Source organism: Salvelinus namaycush, chromosome 31 (assembly GCF_016432855.1).
Source record: "Salvelinus namaycush isolate Seneca chromosome 31, SaNama_1.0, whole genome shotgun sequence".
Lineage (NCBI taxonomy): Eukaryota > Metazoa > Chordata > Actinopteri > Salmoniformes > Salmonidae > Salvelinus > Salvelinus namaycush.
Genome location: NC_052337.1, coordinates 28,961,344 through 28,982,436, shown reverse-complemented (window position 1 = coordinate 28,982,436; position 21,093 = coordinate 28,961,344). Strand labels below are relative to the sequence as shown.

At 42.5% G+C, this 21,093-nt stretch overlaps 1 protein-coding gene across 1 annotated transcript in view; it reads right to left on the bottom strand.

Annotated features, from left to right (window-relative positions):
• LOC120025541 (colorectal mutant cancer protein-like) overlaps positions 1-21,093 on the bottom strand; it is a 123,653-nt gene that overhangs the window by 18,999 nt on the left and 83,561 nt on the right. Inside the window, exons 9-12 of the mRNA XM_038970103.1 lie at positions 9,840-9,986; positions 9,241-9,330; positions 7,945-8,093; positions 850-990 (exon numbers count right to left, since the gene is read on the bottom strand). Coding sequence (XP_038826031.1) covers positions 850-990; positions 7,945-8,093; positions 9,241-9,330; positions 9,840-9,986 — 527 coding nt within the window. The remainder of the gene's footprint in view (positions 1-849; positions 991-7,944; positions 8,094-9,240; positions 9,331-9,839; positions 9,987-21,093) is intronic.

Here is a 21,093-nt window from a genome sequence, read left to right as displayed (position 1 = left end):
TGAGGGCTATTCAAGTGTTGTGTACTCTGGTGTAATGGGCAAGACTAATAATTCTCTTTTATGGCTATAACGTTTCTATTTATGTATCGGTCATCTATCTTTGTATCTGTTTATTCATCTGCTCATAGCTTTGCTTTGAGGCAATCCGTCTCCCTGAGACATGCTATGCAGAATGCTATGAGAAACACACGTAACGTTACCATGCCACCACAATATTACATTCAGCCAATATCAACAGCTGAAAATACAACTTATTTCCATTTCAGTTTGCTTAAACTTTGCCATACAAGAAAAGGATTAACAGCCTTTCTGCAACTCATAACATCCCCACAGGATTATCATGGTTGGATGATTAGCATGATGCTAATTAGAAATACCACTTAGATTAGATCTGTTTTTCCCTTTTGTATCTCGTTAGCGTTAGCTTTGCTGAATGGGCACCTTCAGGGCACCTTATCAGAGAGGGGCCAAGGCCCGTACACAAACACACTTGATTGGCCAAGGGGATGCGAATGCTAATAAGATGCAAATGGCCGCTACCGTATGGAACCTACAAAAAGGCCCTGAACTCGAAGAGTACAGCTTAATTATAATTACTGGAGGAGGCTTCTAACGAGGAACATTAGTGTGGTTCTGATGTTTACAGCTTGATAAGGTGTTTGTTAGCTATGCAAGGCTCAGAGTAGGCTTGGTCTTAAAAGTGGAGCAGGGAATTTGCATTCAGGCTTTCACCCTGTTGGTGTGTTTCTTTCTGGCTGATGCGTGAATCCAACCAGGACTGCACAAATGTCTTATGTATGTTGCATGCTCCATTAGGTTAGGCATTGCTGTGTGTGTGTGTGTGTATACCTGTACTGCAGTGCCAGTCGCAGGGCGGTGGCATTAGATTCGTATTTGCCCACCAGCATGCTCATCCTCTCTGCGTTGCCCTTACACTCCTCCAACGTGATGGTCAGCAGGTCATTCTGAGACTTCAGATGCTCGATGCGGCTGGAACACACACACACACGCGCACGCACACACACACAAAATCATCATTGGGGTACATTTATTGTATAAAGTGCCTGTCATATCTCAAAGCACCTCACATTGCGACTCACCCATCGACCAGCGATATAAAGCACCCGCCTGGGTGATTCACGGCATCCATTTTATGCCAGGTCGCTCATCACACATCATCTATTGCAGTTTAAGTGAGTGTTAGGGGAAAAAGGGACAGGGAAACTATAGCCACCCCCCTCTATAGAACTCAAACGGCCTTGGTTTTATCGGTAGATTATGTGAGAGTAGCTAATGACGCGTAACTATCCATCTAATCAAGGACGTCGATAAAGCACTCTGGGCTTAATTAAGAGAAAATAGTGTGTCAGCAGCCTGGTCGTTAGTGGTAAACGTATGGGATATCCCATAAAACACATGTGCCAAATAGCAACCTTAAAGGGATAGTACACACCAAAATGTAAAGTTTCAAACTTTTGTCACAGGTTATCAGGTGCTGATCTTTTCCATTCATTTTGGATTGACTCCATTAAACCAATTCTGGTTGGATTTTAAGGTGAACTATCCTTTTAAGCAGTGGCGACCCGTCATTTTTGTTTGTTTGTTTGTTGTTGTTGCCTGTTTAGCATGTTATTTGGGCATTAATTCGTGTCACATATCAGTTTGCAAACAATGTAAAAACACATTTATTGAGTGAATAAAGCCACATACAAACATGGTCTCTTTGAGTAAGGCAGCTCCAAAAAGCAGGTGTTTTAGCCTAGCTCAGTGCTTTCTGTGGTGGAGGAGCAGCCATCGGAAAATACAGAGTGTAGGCGTTGGTAATTTTCTCTAGTTGCACTGTGATTGACTCAGTGTTCTGTCACTCATGGGGAGACTACATCACCGCAGAATCTACAGGGAGAGCTAGGCAGGTCAAGCCCCCTTGGGTACTGCCATAGATTTACATTAGAAGTGACCATCCAAGAAGGCTCATGGTCATTGGGCACAGATAAAATGACGGCAAATCACGTTATATATACAGTGGGGAGAAGAAGTATTTGATACTCTGCCGATTTTGCAGGTTTTCCTACTTACAAAGCATGTAGAGGTCTGTAAATTATTTATTTTTTCTTCATAGGTACACTTCAACTGTGAGAGACTGAATCTAAAACAAAAATCCAGAAAATCACATCGTATGATTTTTAAGTAATTCATTTGCATTGTTCTCCCCACTGTACATCGTATATTTGATCATGTCAACATCACACTTTCAAAATCTTAGCTAGCAAGCAAGACAAGCAGTCATCATCATGAATCACATTGACAATCTACTGGCAAATAATTTTTATATGAAGATAAATTATAGATAAAACGTATCAGTGCTCAATGGCCGTTGGACATAAACATTACACAACAAGTCGGAAATCGCAAATTCAACAATGAGTAGTTTTGGAAGGAATCAGTGGCTAACTATTTTGCTTCCCCTGCCTGCTATTCAGTGGAGAGAGTGTGGTCTAAGTCTGGGTTTAAGGGTTTAAAACATCTGTCTGAAAGGGTCTCTTTTCCAAGCTTAAAATGATAAACATTCACACGCAACACCATGTTCCAGAAAATGTTGAATACATTGACCATGCTGTCAATCCAGCATGACTTCTGCCGTGTTCAAAACAACTGGAAACTCGGAACTGGGAAATCTCAGACTTCAGTGAGTTCAAGACAACTCGGGAAAAAACGAGCTCAACTGGGAAAACACATTTTGAACGGTCATCCAACTCGGAATTCCAAGTCGAGAACTCGGGCCTCTTTCTAGAGCTCCGACCTAATGTCACGATTCACTGGCGTAATGATTAGACCTTGTTTTTTCCCCGAGCTCCCAGTTGTCTTGAAAGCATGATAAATCCAGAGAAAGCCAGACTTTCATGACAATATTTTCTCACAAGAAGGCCCGCCGCGCCACCTTCCTGTTTAAGTAAGCACAGCACAACAATGTGAGTCCAAAAATGTCTTAAAAGCTGCTGCATAAAAGATGTAATATGCCAGGGAGTTATGTATACTATAAGTAAGAAAGTAATAATAAGTGTATGTTGTGTAGTAAACTGTTAGTAGCCCATGTGCCTCACCCTAATAATGTGATCACTTACCCCCTCAGAACTTAGCCTACGGTTATGACTTGGTGGTGCACATGTAGCCTATAGGCTGTTTAAGAGAAATGTCATCATTGAATATTATAAGAGCTTTATTTGTCTGCTTATATGCCCCCTTTATTTATCCTACAGTTCTGACTTGGTGTACAGGGAGAATACTGTAAGAACGGCCTATGTTCTGAATTCTGTTGCTGTGCATTTCAAAAGTGCTGAACAAATATTTATATTGACTACGTCCATCTTAGCGTGTTCATTAATGTCTTAATTGAAATTACGGATTGCCTCTTATCTGCTCATCGTTCCCTTATGCCATAGTTTGTACATCTCAATTGTTATAGGCATCTTATTCATCATTTAATGCAATTTTGGAATGATTTCATTGTTTTGCTTACTTTGTGTATTATAATTAGCTCATGTGCATTTCTTGATGAGGAGGAGATACTATATAATGTTGTTGGGTAACCATGTTTGCCATTGACAGTCTCTTCCCATTCAAATATTAAAGTTCAGTAATAGACCCATGTAATTCCAGTTGATATTGCAAAGGTTGTTTTGTCTGTGCGTCAGTATATTGTATATAAAAGTGGATCCTCATGATTTGTATTTTCCTTCCTTTTTAGACCACATAGGCCTAATAAAATACTTAAAATGGTAGGCTAACCGAGTCCCCCCCCCCCCTCCTCTCTCTCGTGACTTAAAGAAGAGTAAAGTAAAGGCCTCAACATCTTGCTGAATTTATCTGAACTAACATCTATCTGAATTTCTGTAGGTGTCCATTTTGAAGGTGCTGAACCAACAGGATTCCAGGTGAAGCTGGTTGAGAGAATGCCAAGAATGTGCAAAGCTGTCATCAAGGCAAAGGGTGGCTACTTTGAAGAACCTCAAATATAAAATATATTTTGATTTGTTTAACGCTTTTTTGGTTACTACATGATTCCATATGTGTGATTTCATAGTTTTGATGTCTTCACTATTATTCTACAATGTAGAAAATGTTTCAAATAAAAGAAAAACCCTTGAATGAGTAGGTGTGTCCAAACTGGTACTGTAAATGTAATAATGTTTGTGCATAGTTCAAACGTCAAAATTCATTTTGGCATTCGTTATTATTGAAGGAGAATGCGGTTCTTATCGACTTACACAAATCCACAAGGAGTCAGTAGTAACCACATTTGTTTAAGCAAGTCAACCATATCAGCTATGGTTATTAAAAAGGCAGTAAATGAGGTTGAATGAACTGTATCTCTACACCACAGCGCAACACCATGGAGGATGTCAATACTACAGTTGACATTATAAACATGTCTCTTTATTTTAATCCTAAACCAATCCAAAGCAAATGTGTGTATTTAATTTAATTTTTCTTTCCATCAGTCCAAATGTTCTCTATACAAAATAACTCCAAATCTAATGCTTGCGTTATACTGAAGTATGGTTACTGTCATGGCATTTTCGCATCAATGATGCGATAAAGTATTACTTAAAAGTGGAACTGACAGAGTTAACTACTTTGCAGATATGAAACAGACAATCATAATATCAGTCAATAATATGAAATTCCCAGTTTATGCTACAAAACCAACTTTATAAGAGGTTTTAAAAATAGGTTCAATTTGACAAAAAAGAGTAAGGCATTGTTGGCAGAATAGATAGTTCAATGCATGATTAATATAATTCACCATTAAATGTATTGGTAGTCCAACAAATATTGCTATCAGGTTGTAAATCTTAGCTCTGTTTGCTTAATTCCTCCAGCTATCTGGGAAGCACTGTTTCAGTTTCAATGACTCAATATTTTGGACAAAAACGGACAAATGTAACCAGGGCTGGGTATGTCAATACAATCAAAGCATGGGCAATGATCACATTGACGACCCCCCCCATATCGTTTTTCTGTGGCTACAGCTAGAGATGCAGGTGTCATTTGGCTAGCTAGCAAGTAAAAAAACGCTAAACAAATTGCTGTGAATTCGAAACAAGAGGCCTCTAAACAACGTCAAATTGATTTGAGAGCTATATGTCTTGTGGTTGAGAAGCTATTCATTAACATGCAAAAGTAGACATTGGAGTTGTAAGACTGTCCCCCTTAACCCTCTGAGCAGAGGAGAGCAATGTTTTAGCTACATTTCGCCTCCAAAAAGAAAATGACACCGAATTGCAAAAACAAGGAGCGCAAATTTTTTGCAATTGTCAGCTGTATCAGAATATGTAATTTAGATCATTATTGCACGTTCCGATGAAGAGATATTAATGAGCAAAGTCTGAATCTTTAATATACAGCTAACTACATCGCACTTTGGCAGGCAAGCTGCAGAAGGGCGAGCAGGCTACTATTTCCCATCGTTTAGCAGTGCAATTTTGACTGCCAACTACAAGCTAAAAAAGTTTGAGAGGGTTCACCTACTGTTCCCTCGGTAGATTTGAGCTTATCTCACTCTGGCTAACATTAGTTATTGATCTTGTTATTGTTGATGTTCATAGGCAACTGAAGGAAACAGCCTACCTTTTCATGGCTGTTTGATCATTAAGACTGTTGTTCCCAAATGTAAGACGACTCCCGCGTTATTTACAGTGGCCTCCAAAATTACTGGCACCCCCGACTGGCAATGCACAAACAATACTTAAAAAATATAAACAATATAATTATAGAGATAAACTCAAAATACCAACATGTGAGAAATATTGTACTTTATTAATGTTCCAATGGAACCTACCAAAATCATACAATTATTTAATACAAAATACATTTAACCAAAATCAAGGTTTCAGAATTATTGGCACTCCTCATTTAGTACTTAGTGCAACCATCTCTGGCAAGGATAACAGCATGGAGTCTTTTCCTGTAATGTTTGACAAGGTTAAGGAACACATTTGGAGGGATTTTGGACCAGATCCTTTCAAGATCCTTCACATTCTTGGATTTGCACTTATCAACTGCCCTCTTCAACTCAGCCCACAGGTTTTCGACTGGATTGAGGTCCAGCGACTGAGATGGCCATGGCAGAACAATGATTTTGTTGTCACAGAACCATTTCTGTGTGGATCTTGAGGTATGTTTTGGGTCATTGTCTTGTTGGAAAGTCCACATACGGCCAAGTCCCAGCCTTCTGGCAGAGGCAACCAGATTGTCAGCCAAAATTGCCTGGTACTTGGTGGAATTCATTATGCCATCAATCTTAACCAGTGCCTCTGGACATCTGGAATTATAACAGCCCCAAAACATCACTGACCCACCACCATATTTCACCGTGGGTATGAGGTGCCTCTCCTTGTATACACCTCTGTTTCGACGCCAAACATGCCGAATCTGACGTAAAAACGTACAATTTTGGTCTCATCTGACCAGAGCACCTTCTTCCAATCATAACTGAAATGACGTTTGGCAAACTCCAAGCGCTTGCGTCTGTGTCTTGGGGTCATTAAGGGCTTTCTTCTGGCAACCCTTCCAAAGAACCTGTGGTTGTGGAGGTGGCGTCTGATGGTGCTTTTTTAAACCTGGTGACCCCAAGACGCCACCAAGGCCTGCAATTCTTTCACAGTGATTCTGGGGGTTTTGTTGCTTCTCTCACAATCCTCCTCCCTATCCTAGGGGGCAAAATGCATTTGCGTCCTCTACCCGTGAGGTTTTCAACTGTTCCATATCTTTTGAATTTTTTAATAACTGCCCTGACAGTGGTCAGTGGTATATTCAATCATTTGTGGATCTTCTTGTAGCCATTACCAGATTTATGAAGGTCTACGACCATCAGTCTCTTTTGAACTGCCAGTTCTTTTGTTTTCTTCATGGTGTTGGATGACAGTGGGATATTGCATGTGTGTTACCTCATTTTTATACCCTAGTGAAAAAGGAAGTGATATAATGGCTCAAAATAGTTCCTTAACACTTAGATAAACTTAAATAAGTGGAATTTAATTCCTGGTTTAATTTTGGTCGATGTTATTTACAATAATATTTAAGGGTGCCATTAATTGTGAAACCTTGATTTGGAAGACATTGATTTTTAATTAAATTAATAAATGATTTTGTTGGGTTCCATTGAAACATTAATAAAGTACAGTATTTTTCACATGTTGGTATTTTGAGTTTGTCTCTATAATTATATTGTTTATATTTGTTTAAGTATTGTTTGTGCATTGCCAGTCAGGGGTGCCAGTAATTTGGGAGCCCACTGTATATATTTGCAGAAATATTTGCTTTTGGCAATTGCTTTCTAATGATCTAAAATCGTGTTGTTGCTACTGCCTGTAAACACACAGTCCAGTTCAAAGTGAATGATGGCAAGCCCATGTACCGTAAGTAGCTGAATATGTCGCTAGAATCTTTTACCAATAAAAGTAGCTGGAGGGGTCTGAAAACTTGCTAAATATTCTAGGCAACACTGCTACAGTAGGCAACACTACTGTAGCTCGAATTGGCTATGGCGTACCGGTATGCATAGACTCTGGTCCTGGACAAGACACATTTCTATTAGGTTTTATTTACTGGAGTGTCTTAATTGTCCAAACGCACGGCCACTTTCTCCCTCTATATTGCTATATACATTTCTCAAATGCCTTTCTATTTGTCATTACCAAACATTCTATGAATTTATGAAAACGTGAAAATGACCATATCTAAGTGCTCGCTTGTCAGAAAATGAAAAAAAGAAGGTGTCATATTCTTCCCGGGGGTGTATATGAACAGATTTGAATAAGATTTCAGTTTGTTAAAATGCTGTCAGTTCCACTTTAACAGTATTAATTAGGCATGGATGGACCGACGAATGGATAAAAAAATGATAAGGACATAAGGACAATGACAGCATGGTTTGAGTATCACCTGTTGAGTCTCTCTGTCTCCACTTCAAACTCCCTGATCTTGTTCTCAGAGATGGCTGATCCGTGGGAGTAGAGGGTCTGGAAGATCTCCTGGATGTTGGAGCAGTCCTGAAGGGAGTGGGCCAGGTGTTCCGCCACGTTACTGGACACCTGGGAGTAGGAGGAACAGGGTTACATGGTATTTTGGTATTTTATTAGGATCCCCATGACCTGTTGCAAAAGCAGCAGCTACTCTTCCTGGGGTCCACACAAAACAAGAAACATAACATAATACAGAACATTAATAGACAAGAACAGCTCAAGGACAGACAGGGGGGTAAGACAGACATTTACATAGACCTATGGTCGCCTCCCAGTCTCAAATGGTAACTTATACCATATGAAGTGCACTACTTTTGTGTAAAGAGTAAATGGGGGTACAAACAAGGCGAGGAAGGGAGTAGACAGCGCCTCAACCAATGTGAGTCAAGGTGCAGCCAAAAATCACAATCTAAAAACGACACAATAGGAATTCAGTGGGTCAGACTGACTGAGGGCATTTCTTTGTGATCCTCTACTCTCTTAATCCACAGTGTATACAGATAGTGTTTATAATCTTTACTTATACAGGTTAGTCTCCTTGAGATCAAATCTCTTTTTCAAGAGAGACTGTATACAGAAAGAGACAGGTTTTCTACTGAACTTTACATAATCCGTCGCAGCCTAGTCCCAGAGGAATGCTAACATTCTGCCTCTCTTTCTCTTCTCTTCCTCTCTTTTTAGTCTATTTTGGACCAGATGGGTTCCGGCTAAAGATTGAGAGGAGAATTTTAGTGGCCGGAGCTTTCAGGGAAAAGACAAGCCCTGGAATCATTAGGATTGATTTCCCATCACTCACACACGAACACACACCAACAGGAGCGAGGGAGAGAGAAAGAGCGAGAGAGAGGGAGGCACAAGAGAAAAAAAGGGCACCAGAAGAGGAAAGTGATAACTGTTAGAGGGGACGTTGGCAGGTCACCTTTAGTGTCAACAAGGCTATGTGGGTGCCAGGGGAAGGGAACAGTGGGGAATGAGTGACACCAGGTCTGTCACACTCCACTGGAGATACCCATCTCTGACACATCTGCTGATGCTGCTGTTACCATCGGCCAGCTGCTACAGGGAAATGTGCCCCTACCTAATGTCGCTCTCTCATACTCTTCCTGTCCACCCCTCTCTCTCTTTCTTACTTCCCTCTCTTCCTCTCTTTAAACCCGTTTGCATCTTTCCCCTCTCAAAGCCTTCAGTATTGAATAGCCATCCAGTATCTCCTTACCCCGATGCTGCTGATCTCTGATCCCAGAACAGGCCTCTCAGTAGAGGAAGACTCTGACCTGGTTTTAGACAGCTTCACCCGCTCTGCCACCTAGCAACAAGACAACACACTCAATACATTACTGGGAATTACTGATAAAAAGTGATTGGCCCCTAAAATAAATAAATGTAGGGGTTGTACTGGATCTCTATGGAATCAAACTCTAATGTATTGAATTCCTTCTGAGAGTCAATGTCAAGGACACACACACAGGAAAGTGGAAGAGCAAAATGGTTGATCAGACTGACTCTTTGATTACAATTATCCCTCTCTGGCTGGACTAGCTCAAGGCTAGTACACAGATTGGTGTGTGTGTGCGTGCATGTGTGTGTGTGTGTTTGTGTCATTCAAGTGATAGTACAATAAGAGAGAAAAGAGAGATGGAGAACATTCCAGAGGAGAGTTCAGAATATCCCCACAGTGTGTGTGTCCCTCATACGAATGTACAACATCCCATTGTTCCAATTTCATTACTCCATCATTCCAGTACTTTGGTGTTTTGTACCTTACTATGCATGACATAGCGTGTGTGTGTGTGTGTGTGTGTGTGTGCATTCTACCTTGGCCACAGGTATATCGTTACTGCTGCTGCTGGTGCTGAGTTCCCCAGTGCTGGGATTGATGGGGCGGGAGGCGGGGGTGAGACGCCCAGGGCTGGACGGGCCTGCAGGCTGGGAGCTCTGGAGACGCGTCTGCAGTTCTCGCACCTGGGGAAAAGACATCATAGAGATAGATACCTTATATCACTATTTTATTGTGAATGTGTTCTATTTAATTCTATGGGACACACAGACACACAGGCTGAGGTTCATGGGCACAGATCTGGTGAGAACACACACACCTGCTTATAATCTCATCATACAGACGATTTACAAAAGGACTCAGTTTGTTGCTACTTAACCCACTTCTTGCTCCAGTATGAGACAATGTGAGGATCCATCTGATCTCTTCAGTGCAGTGGGCAAAGGCAGGAATTTTGGGACAATGATGATGCAGAGGAAACAGGGTACTTGAGTCGCTCCACTACTGACAGGCTTCTTCTCTCACTCTATATTAAGCATCAGAGAACTCATGGAAAGACTTGCCAGGTCTTGCAATGAATTTGTATGCCAGCATGGATTTGTCAGCATTATGCTTGCAGCTGGTGTATAAAATACATACGCTGTTTAATTGTGTTCTCTCTTCATAACACTACAGCAGTTTAGGCCCTTGGTGTGTGTGCGTGCCTGCATGTATGTTGGGTGTGTGTATGTGTCGGAGGGAGAGAGCTTCCTCTGCCAGGAAGAGTGTGGAAAGGAACATTAGTTTGAACGCTGGCCCACGAAAATATAAACAATGAAGATACAACGGCCTTTTGTGCTTTACACAGCACCCATTGTACAGACAGAGAGGAAATATATGGAAGTATAAATCATTGATGTCGCAAACATACCACACACAGTCAGCTACTGGCATGTGCTGTTAGCAGAACTGGATATAGCTGCATACACAGACATGTCAAGATGCCTAAATCATGTTAGCCACCTGCATGTTTTCAATAATATGGCCAATCGTTTACATTGTATACATACATGTGACATTATAGAAAAAGGTACAGTATATCTACATCATTGTAACTATCTGTACAAACATCAGTACATGTATATAAAAAAAGATATAACATCAGTACATGTATATAAAAAAAGATATAACATCAGTACATGTTGTCTGCAGTATAGTGCATTCGGAAAGTATTCAGACCCCTCGACTTTTTCCACATTTTGTTCCGTTACAGCCTTACTCTAAAATGTATTAAATCATTTTTCCCCCTCTACACACAATACCCCATAATGACAAAGCAAAAACAAGTTATTATAGATTTTTCCAGAATGTATAAAAATACAAAACTGAAATATCATATTTACACAAGTATTCAGACCCTTTACTCAGTACTTTGTTGAAGCACCTTTGGCAGCGATTACAGCCTTGAGTCTTCTTGGGTATGACGCTACAAGCTTGGTACACCTGTATTTGGAGAGTTTTCTGCAGATATTCTCAAGCTCTGTCAGGTTGGATGGGGAGCGTCGCTGCACAGCTATTTTCAGGTCTCTCCAGAGATGTTCGAGTGGGTTCAAGCCCGGGCTCTGGCTGGGCCACTCAAGAACATTCAGAAACTTGTCCCGAAGCCACTCCTGCGTTGTCTTGGCTGTGTGCTTAGGGTCGTTGTTCTGTTGGAAGGTGAACCTTCGCCCCAGTCTGAGGTCCTGAGCTCTCTGGAGCAGTTTTTCATCAAGGATCTCTCTGTACTTTGCTTCGTTCATCTTTCCCTCGATCCTGACAAGTCTCCCAGTCCCTGCCGCTGAAAAACATCCACACAGCATGATGCTGCTACCACCATGCTTTACCATAGGTATGGTGCCAGGTTTCCACCAGACGTGACGCTTGCCATTCAGGCCAAAGAGTCTTGTTTCTCATGGTCTGAGAGTCCTTTAGGTGCCTTTTGGCAAACTCCAAGTGGGCTGTCATGTGCCTTTTTTTGAGGAGTGGCTTCCGTCTGGCCACTCTAACATAAAGGCCTGATTGGTGGAGTGCTGCAGAGATGGAGATTCTCGAAGGTTCTCCCATCGCCACAAAGGAACTCTGGAACTCTGTCAGAGTGACCAATGGGTTCTTGGTCACCTCCCTGACCAAGGCCCTTCTCAGTTTGGCTGGGCGGCCAGCTCTAGGAAGAGTCTTGGTGGTTCCAAACTTGTTCCATTTAAGAATGATGGAGGCCACTGTATTCTTGGGGACCTTCAATGCTTCGACAATCCTGTCTTGGAGCTCTACGGACAATTCCCTCGACCTCATGGCTTGGTTTTTCCTCGGACATGCACTGTCAACTGTGGAACCTAATATAGACAGGTGTGTGCCTTTCCAAATCATGTCCAATCAATTGAATTACCACAAATGGACTTCAATGAAGTTGTAGAAACATCAAAGATGATCAATGGAAACAGGATGCACCTGAGCTCAATTTCAAGTTTCATAGCAAAGGGTCTGAATACGTATGTAAATAAGGTATCTGTCTTTTTTTAAACCTTAAATTTAACTAGGCAAGTCAGTTAACTTCTTATGGCTGCAGGGGCAGTATTGAGTAGCTTGGTTGAAAGGTCCAGTTACTAATATATGCATATTATTATTAGTATTGGATAGAAAACACTCTGAAGTTTCTAACACTGTTTGAATTATGTCTGTGAGTATAACAGAACTCATATGGCAGGCAAAAACCTGAGAAAAAATCCAAACAGGAAGTGGAAATTCTGAGGCTGGTCGATGTTAAACTCATCGCCTATTCAATTCCCTGTAATATATGGATCTGTTTGCACTTCCTACGCCTTCCACTAGATGTCAACAGTCGGTAGAACGTTGAATGAAGTTTATACTGTGTTGTGGGGCCGGATGAGAGGGGAATGAGTCACTGGTCTGGCAGATTGCCAGTTCCTGGTCATGCGCATTCCTCATGATATCGCCTTGCGTTCCATAACTTCTACAGACAGAAGGAATGCTCCGGTTGGAACGTTATTGGATATATATGATAACAACATCCTGAAGATTGATTATGAACAAATTCTTATTTACAATGACGGACGATGCTGGGCCAATTGTGCCCCGTCCTATGGTACTCCCAATCACAGCCGGATGTGATACAGCCTGTTTAGTATTTTTTTTATAAATGTGTAAACATGTGTGTCGATTGGAAAATTATTGATTTCATTAATTTTAGATTAAGGCTTTAACATAACAAAATGTGGGAAAAGTCAAGGGGTCTGAATACATTCTGAATGCACTGTATGCTACCCGGCCATACGCAGGTGTGGTTTGGTGTGTAAATCAGGCTTCCTCCAGAGCCAGACATAATGGTTTGGAAAACAGATGAGGCGATAAGCCTGCCTCTAACTCTGTCAGGGATTTTCCCCACCTCTATTTCACAGGGACATCAGGAAAGAGGAGACAGGACAGAGACAGAAAGGGAGGGACAGGCGGAGACAGAATAGAAAAGAGAAAGAGTGACAGAGAGAAGATGGAGATGGGGAAGACTGACAGTGTAGCAGAGAGATACTGGGAGAGAAGGTGGGGTGGGTAGATGGGGAGGGAGAGAGTGACAGAGAGAGAGGGAGAGAAGGAACATGGGGGGAGAGAGAGAGCGTGCAGAAGAGAGAGCGAGAGAGTACTTGGCCATGACTTTGAACACTGCGGTTTTTCCTGCTCTCCTCTCCTGCCAAACTCCCTTGGAGCCGTGGGTCTAAAAAAGCCAACATGGCTGCTATGTGCTGCCAAAGGACACAAAAAGGACTGCGACTGTACCATCATGAACCAGTCCCCTGGCCAGCTGCCTCCCTCATGATCCCCAAGAAAAGAAATGGCAAAGAAAATGATAGGTTCTGTTCAGTTCTGGCCAGTAATTATGTAATCGAGGACTTCCGTGTAATTTCCTGGTTCCAAAAGGAACTACGACTGTGACACTCTGCCTGAGGGAGTGAACAGGTTTGACTCACATGCACATCTGTCCAGGACAGGTCTTGAATTCAACAGATCTTTAAAAAGACTGATGTTCCACTGTATTTTACCACCGGCAGTGGTTGATTCCTACATATCTGTGAGTTGTATTATGAGTGGAGAGAATTGTAAAAGCTTAGAATGCTTACAATGACCTGACAATATAGAGGTCTGTATCTGACCTCAAAAATCTAGCTATTAATAACACAAGAATAGTCTCTTTTGTATCGTAAACAGACTGCTGACGCAGAGGAAATATGTGGACTTGTCACATACAGTACCGTTACTAGAAAAGGTGTAAAATATGCTTACTACCAAAGTAAATACCTCTCCATCAATGGAGGGTAAAAGCCTAAGGAAGGGAAGTTAAGATAGTCTCCGGACCTTGACACTCAAATTAGGTTGAATCCATATTTTAAACGCTGAGCCGGAGGACACGGGCCCCCAAGGATGCGCCGGTGTGTGCATAGCAAATCCTTTCAAGGAGCCTCGCATTGAAACAGCAATGCAATGCATTTGTCCAATTAGTCGGCAAAATGGACAGATTTCATTAGAGGAAAGAGGATGAGGAGAGAGGAACGAGCGCTCTGAACTGAGCTGGAGTGATTCTTATGCTGCGTCTGGGTCTCCTTTCTCAAGGCAAACAGAATCCGTGAGGTTGGTTAGCAGGACTGGTCTGCCTGACTGTTTTCGCTTGATGCATCTCACGGTCTAATTGGGTGTTTCTATAAATAAATGGGGCCAATGGGAGACATTGGGATCAACATTTCAAAATGGTTTGAAACAAAAATAAGGATTTTCATGAAGTTCCATATGTGTACTTAAAAGAAATTAACCCATAACTTCACCTATACAACATCATAGGCCTAGGATTACACATCCTTTAAGCAGGGTTCATACAGACATTGGCAAATCAAATTCAATGACTTTCAGGGGCATTTTCCAAGCACTTAATTGTAATTTTCAAAGACCTCAATGTCATACAATTGTATAATTTATATAATTGTACATATAGGGCCTAATATAGAACCCCCCCATCTCCCAAAAAGCATGCAACAATTGTCAAAAAAGTAGCCCATTACCACTAAGAATAGTGCATTTTTTAGGCCTTACCAATGCATTGATATTGAAATTATTATTGCATTCTAAAATATGTGAGAATAATGTGGACATTGCCTGACTAAATAGATTGGATGCATACATGCTGATTTTTCTGTAGCCTATGTGGCCAACGCAGGCACACATAATAAAGCCATAACTTGCTGCAGCATTAATTTCACTATTTGAATCTCACCATCGCTGTTTTTATAATGAGAAAGTGACCAAAAACCAGGTTCCTTTTTTCATGGAAGGATTTGTATGGAAAGCCAAGTTGAATCCAACATTAGATGTTGTGGTTCTCATGATAACCACTTGTGGTTTTACTGCAACAGAGTAGCACAACACCCTTCATATGAAGCGGCGGGAAACAAATGAAAGTGGTCACATCTCTCACAAAAACGGATCAAAAATGAAAACAACCGATACATTTAAGGGTGTAGGAGAATTTATAAATTGGCTACAATAATTACAATAAATTTTTAAGCACCAAAATTGAGGAAATGTCAGATTTTCAAGCAAGCCTATTGCAGTACTTGAATTTCTGAGCTCCAAATTCTAGTAGGCTACTTCAAGCTCGTTGTATTGTTTAAAATTGCAGGTCTAACATGGAATACTAAAAGTATTTGTTGTTATATTTCATTACCAGATCATATTGTGAATAAGCTAGTGATGGGCATTCCGGCTCGTTCGGCTCAGCTCACCAAAAAGAGTTGGCTCTTTTGACTCCCAAACGGCTCTTTAAAAAAATATATGTTTTGTATTTTTTCAAGTCAAACAGTTTGCGATAGTTTGACTATGATTGGTGTTAAAACGATTCTAATTAAATGATTAAATGAAATCATACTCTGCCTTAACCACAATGTATTTAAAAATGCATTGGTTTGTTATGAAAAGATTGTTATTAAACATTTGCATTTAAAGTCTAACTTTTTAATGTATATAAACAAAGTGCATATAAATGTAACCACTCAAAACAAATAGAATCTGAACAGCATAATAGAATATTGTACCATATCAAAGAAAAATAAATAACAATGTGCACAACTGCAGCATCCCACTTAAAACATTAAACTGGTCCCTCTTTTCTCTCTCTTCTTTAATGCCATGTTATAACCAGCAGCACACAAGCAATGCTGACCATATTTTGCTTTTATGAAAGATTTGCATTCAGAAATGCAAGCTGCCTCACTTTCGAGGTGCTGATGCGGTTTCTTCTCTCAGTAATTATTTGTCCCGTTTTCGAGAAGACCCTCTCAGAGGGAACGGATGTGGCCACTATGCAGTCTCCCTGTCATGACTTTAGTAAGCCGTGGGTAGACAGAGGCCTTGTTCTTCCACCAGCTCAGAGGATCTGCTCCTCCAAATAGGATCGGACCTCCATTATGGCATCTGCTGAGGGATTCCTTTGTGTTGCATCCCTAGTTGCGCTCTCGTCAAACAGCATCCAAACAGCAGACGTTTGTGGCACTACTGCTGGTGTTTCTGCTCCATCTGATCCCTCTTCTTCCTTTTCTTCCTGTTGCCCTGGTGCCTGAGCCAGCTGACTGCTGGGGCTGTCCCTCCCTGCTGCTGAGGTTATTATTTAAAGAGCCTCATCAATCGCTCTGGCATCACTGAAGGCTAACTTCTTAAACCTGGGGTCAAGTGCAGCGGTTTCTAATAGCACGTGGTTATATTCCATTCTGTGAAACCTTCTGTCCATTGATGAACATAGGGTGTCCATCAACTCGGTCACGTCCTGTGGTTACATTTGCTTCTCTCTGGCGGCTGGCTGTGATTCGCTGCAGACCCTTATACAGGAGTATCATTTTTGAGGCTGTCGCATAGCTGAAGAGAACAGTAACGTATTAGTTCAGGTTCATGTTTTGTCTACTGATTCTCATCTACTGCTCATACTCATATATAATACTGGATTAAGTAATGATGTAGTAATAACTGCTTACTGTACCTCTCTCCACTGATCTCCACAGTGACCTGCTCAAAGGGTACCAGGACTCTGCACACCTCCTCCACCACCTCCCATTCCTCTTGGGTCAGAGCATCAACAGGTGCATTGACAATGGCCAGGGTAGAGATGATGGCATCCTTTGACTCAAGAAACCGCTTCAACAAATAAAATGTTGAATTCCACCTTGTAGTGCAGTCTTGTTCAGGCCTCAGCTCAGGCATCCCCATCTCGCTTTGTGTAGACTTTAGTTTTTCAGCACCTACTATGCTCCTGTGGAAGTATTCCACAACTGCTTTCACTTTGTCCACAGTGGGCGTCATCACTTCAGAGCATCTCTTAAAACCAGGTTGATTGTGTTGGCAAGACATGGATGATGTGTCCATATTAACATTTTCATGGCTTTGGTTATGTTAGCTGCATTGTCGCTAACACAACAGACCACTTTTCCATCTACTTGCCATTCTCTGGCCACTCAACAGTTCCTCTGCCAAGTTCTCTGAGGTGTGTCTGTCGCTGAACCCAAAGCAGTCAGCTAGACATCGTAAAATCTTCAATGAAGTGACATGTAACCGACATGTAAGAAGTGGTTACCCTTGATGTCCAGCAGTCAGTGGTAAGGCAAACTGCAGTGCTTTTTGGACTCTTTCCCGCACTGAAGCCTGTGTGCTTTCGTACAGTTGTGGAATAAGTGATTTTGAAAGAGTTTTCATACTTAGAATTGTGTACATTGGATTTAGACTATTGCTATAATTTCTAAAACCTCTGTCCTCCACGATCGAAAATGGCTGGAAATCGGTGGCAATCATTTTAGCTAATGCAATATAAATTTAGCCTTGTTTTGCTACAGACATAGACTTTGGCATAAACTGGTCCATAGAAGACTGCGTTGCTGTGGGTCGCGGAGTAGGCCTACTTGACTGAGTGGATATATCTCCACGTGTGGAGGTGCTGGCTCCACCACTATCACTAGCAGGCCCACTAGTTTCTCGAAGCTCCGCTACAGCTAGCTTCACAGTTGGGTGGACAGTTCGCATATGCCAGTGTAGGTTGTGCGTAGAACCGGCTTTATATGAGATTTTGTTTTGGCAAATTCTACACTGTGCTCTAACATTGTGTACATTATTAAAATGCATCCAAATGTTACTGTGCTTCCTACTCATTTTCCAGCTGTTGTTTTCACAGCGGTCCTTCCTCTCTCTCCTCGGCTGCTAAGTGTGTGACTGAGTGAGTTGGCTCGGCCCTCCCTCACGCATCTTTGGTTCATTGGTTGACACTGCGTGTCTGATTGACAGGAACAACAGATGAGGCTGTTAGTCTGAGCAGACAGTCAGAACGAATGTGTGCGCTTGAGCATTTAGGCCTATATTATTTTATTTCTTGTTTCGTTCTTTGAATAGGTTAATTCTATTAATTGAAATCTTTTGATTATTCATATCTTAATTTTATATTTTTTATATTTTTTATAAATAGATTCGGCTCTTCTAATATGCGAGCCGGCTCCCAACGAGTGTGCGAACGACCCATCACTAGAATAAGCCCACTAGGCTATGTAATCTGTTGTCATTATATTCAGATTAATTCATAGGAATAGGGTGTTGCACGATAGTCTATCCTACACAATTGCGCACAGTAGACTCGGTGTCCAATTCAACGCACAAAAACATATGAAGACATGAACTCATTACCTTGAAGCGTTCTCTGTTAAATCTAACGAGCCTGCTGTAAATCAAGCAGACAACAGATGTTCAACATCAATTCGCTAGGGATATTATACGGAACAAAAATATGAACACAACAAGATTTTAACGAGTTACAGTTCATATAAGGATATCAGTCCATTTAAATTCATTAATTAGGCCCTAATCTATGGATTACACATGACTGGGCGGGGCACATGACTTCCCAGGCCCACCCACTTGCCAGCCATGCCCACCCACTGGGGAGCCAGGCCCAGCCAATCAGAATGAGTTTTTCTCCACAAAAGGGCTTTATTAAAGTCGCTCTTATCCAAAGTCGCTCTTTATTAAGTCGCTCTTATCCAGAGCGACTTACAGTTAGTGCATTCATTTTAAGATGGCTAGGTGGGACAACCACATATCACAGGAATAGAAAAAGAAATCTCAATAACATAGCTATCAGTCGAGTCAGAGCTAGAAAGAGGGGTTGGGAAGAGGATTATTTAAGATACTTTTTGAAGAGGTAGTGTTTCAGATGCTTTCGGAAGACGGGCAGGGACTCTGCTGTCCTTCAGAGGGAAGCTGGTTCCACCATTGGGGTGCCAGGACAGAGAAGAGCTTGGACTGGGCTAGGCGGGAGCTGAGGAAGGGCCGAGAGACTTGAAGTGGCAGAACGGAGTGCTCGGTTGGTGTGTAGGGTTTGAACAAAGGCTGAAGGTAGGGAGTTCCTCTAGCTGTTCCGTAAGCACCATGGTCTTGTAGTGGATGCAAGCATCGACTGGAAGCCAGTTGAGTGTGTGGAGGAGCGGGGTGACATGAGAGAACTTGCAGGGGTTTGAGGGCACAAGCAGGGAGCCCAGACAAAAGCGAGTTGCAGTAGTCCAGATGGGAGAGGACAAGTGCCTGGATTAGGACCTGCGCCGCTTCCTGTGTGGGATAGGGCCGTACTCTACGGATGTTGTAGCGCACGAACCTGCAGGAGCGGGTCACTGCTTTGATGTTTGCAAAGAACGACAGGGTGTTGTCCAGGGTCACACCAAGGTTCTTTTCACTCTGGGATGGTGACAATGTGGAGTTGTCAACCGTAATGGAGAGGTCTTTGAGTGGGCAGGCCTTCCCCGGGACGAAGAGCAGCTCCGTCTTGTCGAGGTTGAGCTTGAGGTGGTGGGCCGACATCTAAGTTGAGATATCTGCCAGGCACGCAGAGATGCGTGTCACCATCTGGGTGTCAGCAGGGGGGAAGGAGAAAAGTAGTTGAGTGTCATCCGCATAGCAATGATAGGAGAGACCATGTGAGGATATGACGGAGCTGAGTGACTTGGTGTATAGAGAGATGAGGGACTAGAACCGAGCGCTGGGGGACACCAGTAGTGAGAGTACGGGGTGCAGACACAGATCCTCTCCACGTCACCTGGTAGGAGCGGCCTGCCAGCTAGGATGCAATCCAAGAATGTGCAGAGCCTGAGACGCCCAGCTCTGAGAGGGTGGAGAGAATGATCTGATGGTTCACAGTGACGAAGGCAGCGGATATATCTAAGAGGATGAGAACTGAGGAGAGAGAGTCAGCTTTGGCAGTGCGGAGAGCCTCTGTGATACAGAGAAGAGCACTCTCGGTTGTGTGACCCGTCTTGAAATCTGACTGGTTTGGTTCAAGAAGATCGTTCTGAGAGAAATAATGAGAACGTTTATCAGAGACAGCACTCTCAAGTGTTTGGTAAAGAAAAGAAAGGATGGCTACAGGTCTATAGTTTTTGACATCAGATGAGTTGAGTGTCGGGAGAAACTCAGGCCATTTTGAAGTCAGAGGGGACGCAGCCAGTGGTCAGGGAAGAGTTGATGAGAGAAGTGAGGAATTGGAGAAGGTCTCCAGAGGTGGTCTGGAGAAGGGGATGGGGTCAAGCTGCCAGGTTGTCGGGCGGCCAGACCTCAATAGTTGCAGGATGTTATCTGGAGAGAGAGGGGAGAAAGAGGTCAAAGCGTAGGGTAGTTCTGTGTGAATGAGACCAGTGGACTCAATAGGCTCAGTGAATGAGTAGCAGATGTCGTCAACCTTTTTTAAAAAGTGGTTGACAAAGTCATCCGCAGATAGGAAGGAGGGAGGGGTGGAGCATTAAGGTGGCGGGAGAAGGTGGAAAATAGTTTCCTAGGGTTAGAGGCAGAAGCTGAGTGGTAGAAAGTGGCTTTAGTAGCAGATACAGAGGAAGAGAAGGTAAAGAGGAGGGAGTGAAAGTATGATAGGTCCTCCAGAAGTTTAGTTTTCCTCAATTTCTCAATGAGTCACTCAGCCACGGAGAAGGAGGGGAGGGCCGAGACGGCCAGGAGGAAAGTGTGAGTCATAGGATGCAAAAAGGGAGGAGTAGGGTCGACAAGGCAGAATCAGGAGACAGGATGGAGAGGGACTGGGAGAGAGAGAGCGAAGATTGCGATGGTGCATGACCATCTGGGTAGGGGCTGAGTGGTTATGGTTGAGGTAAGGGAGACAGAAAAGGAAACAAAGTAGTGATCAGAGACCTGGAGGGGGGTTCTAGTGAGATTAGTAGGTGAGCAGACCCTAGTAAAGATGAGGTCAAG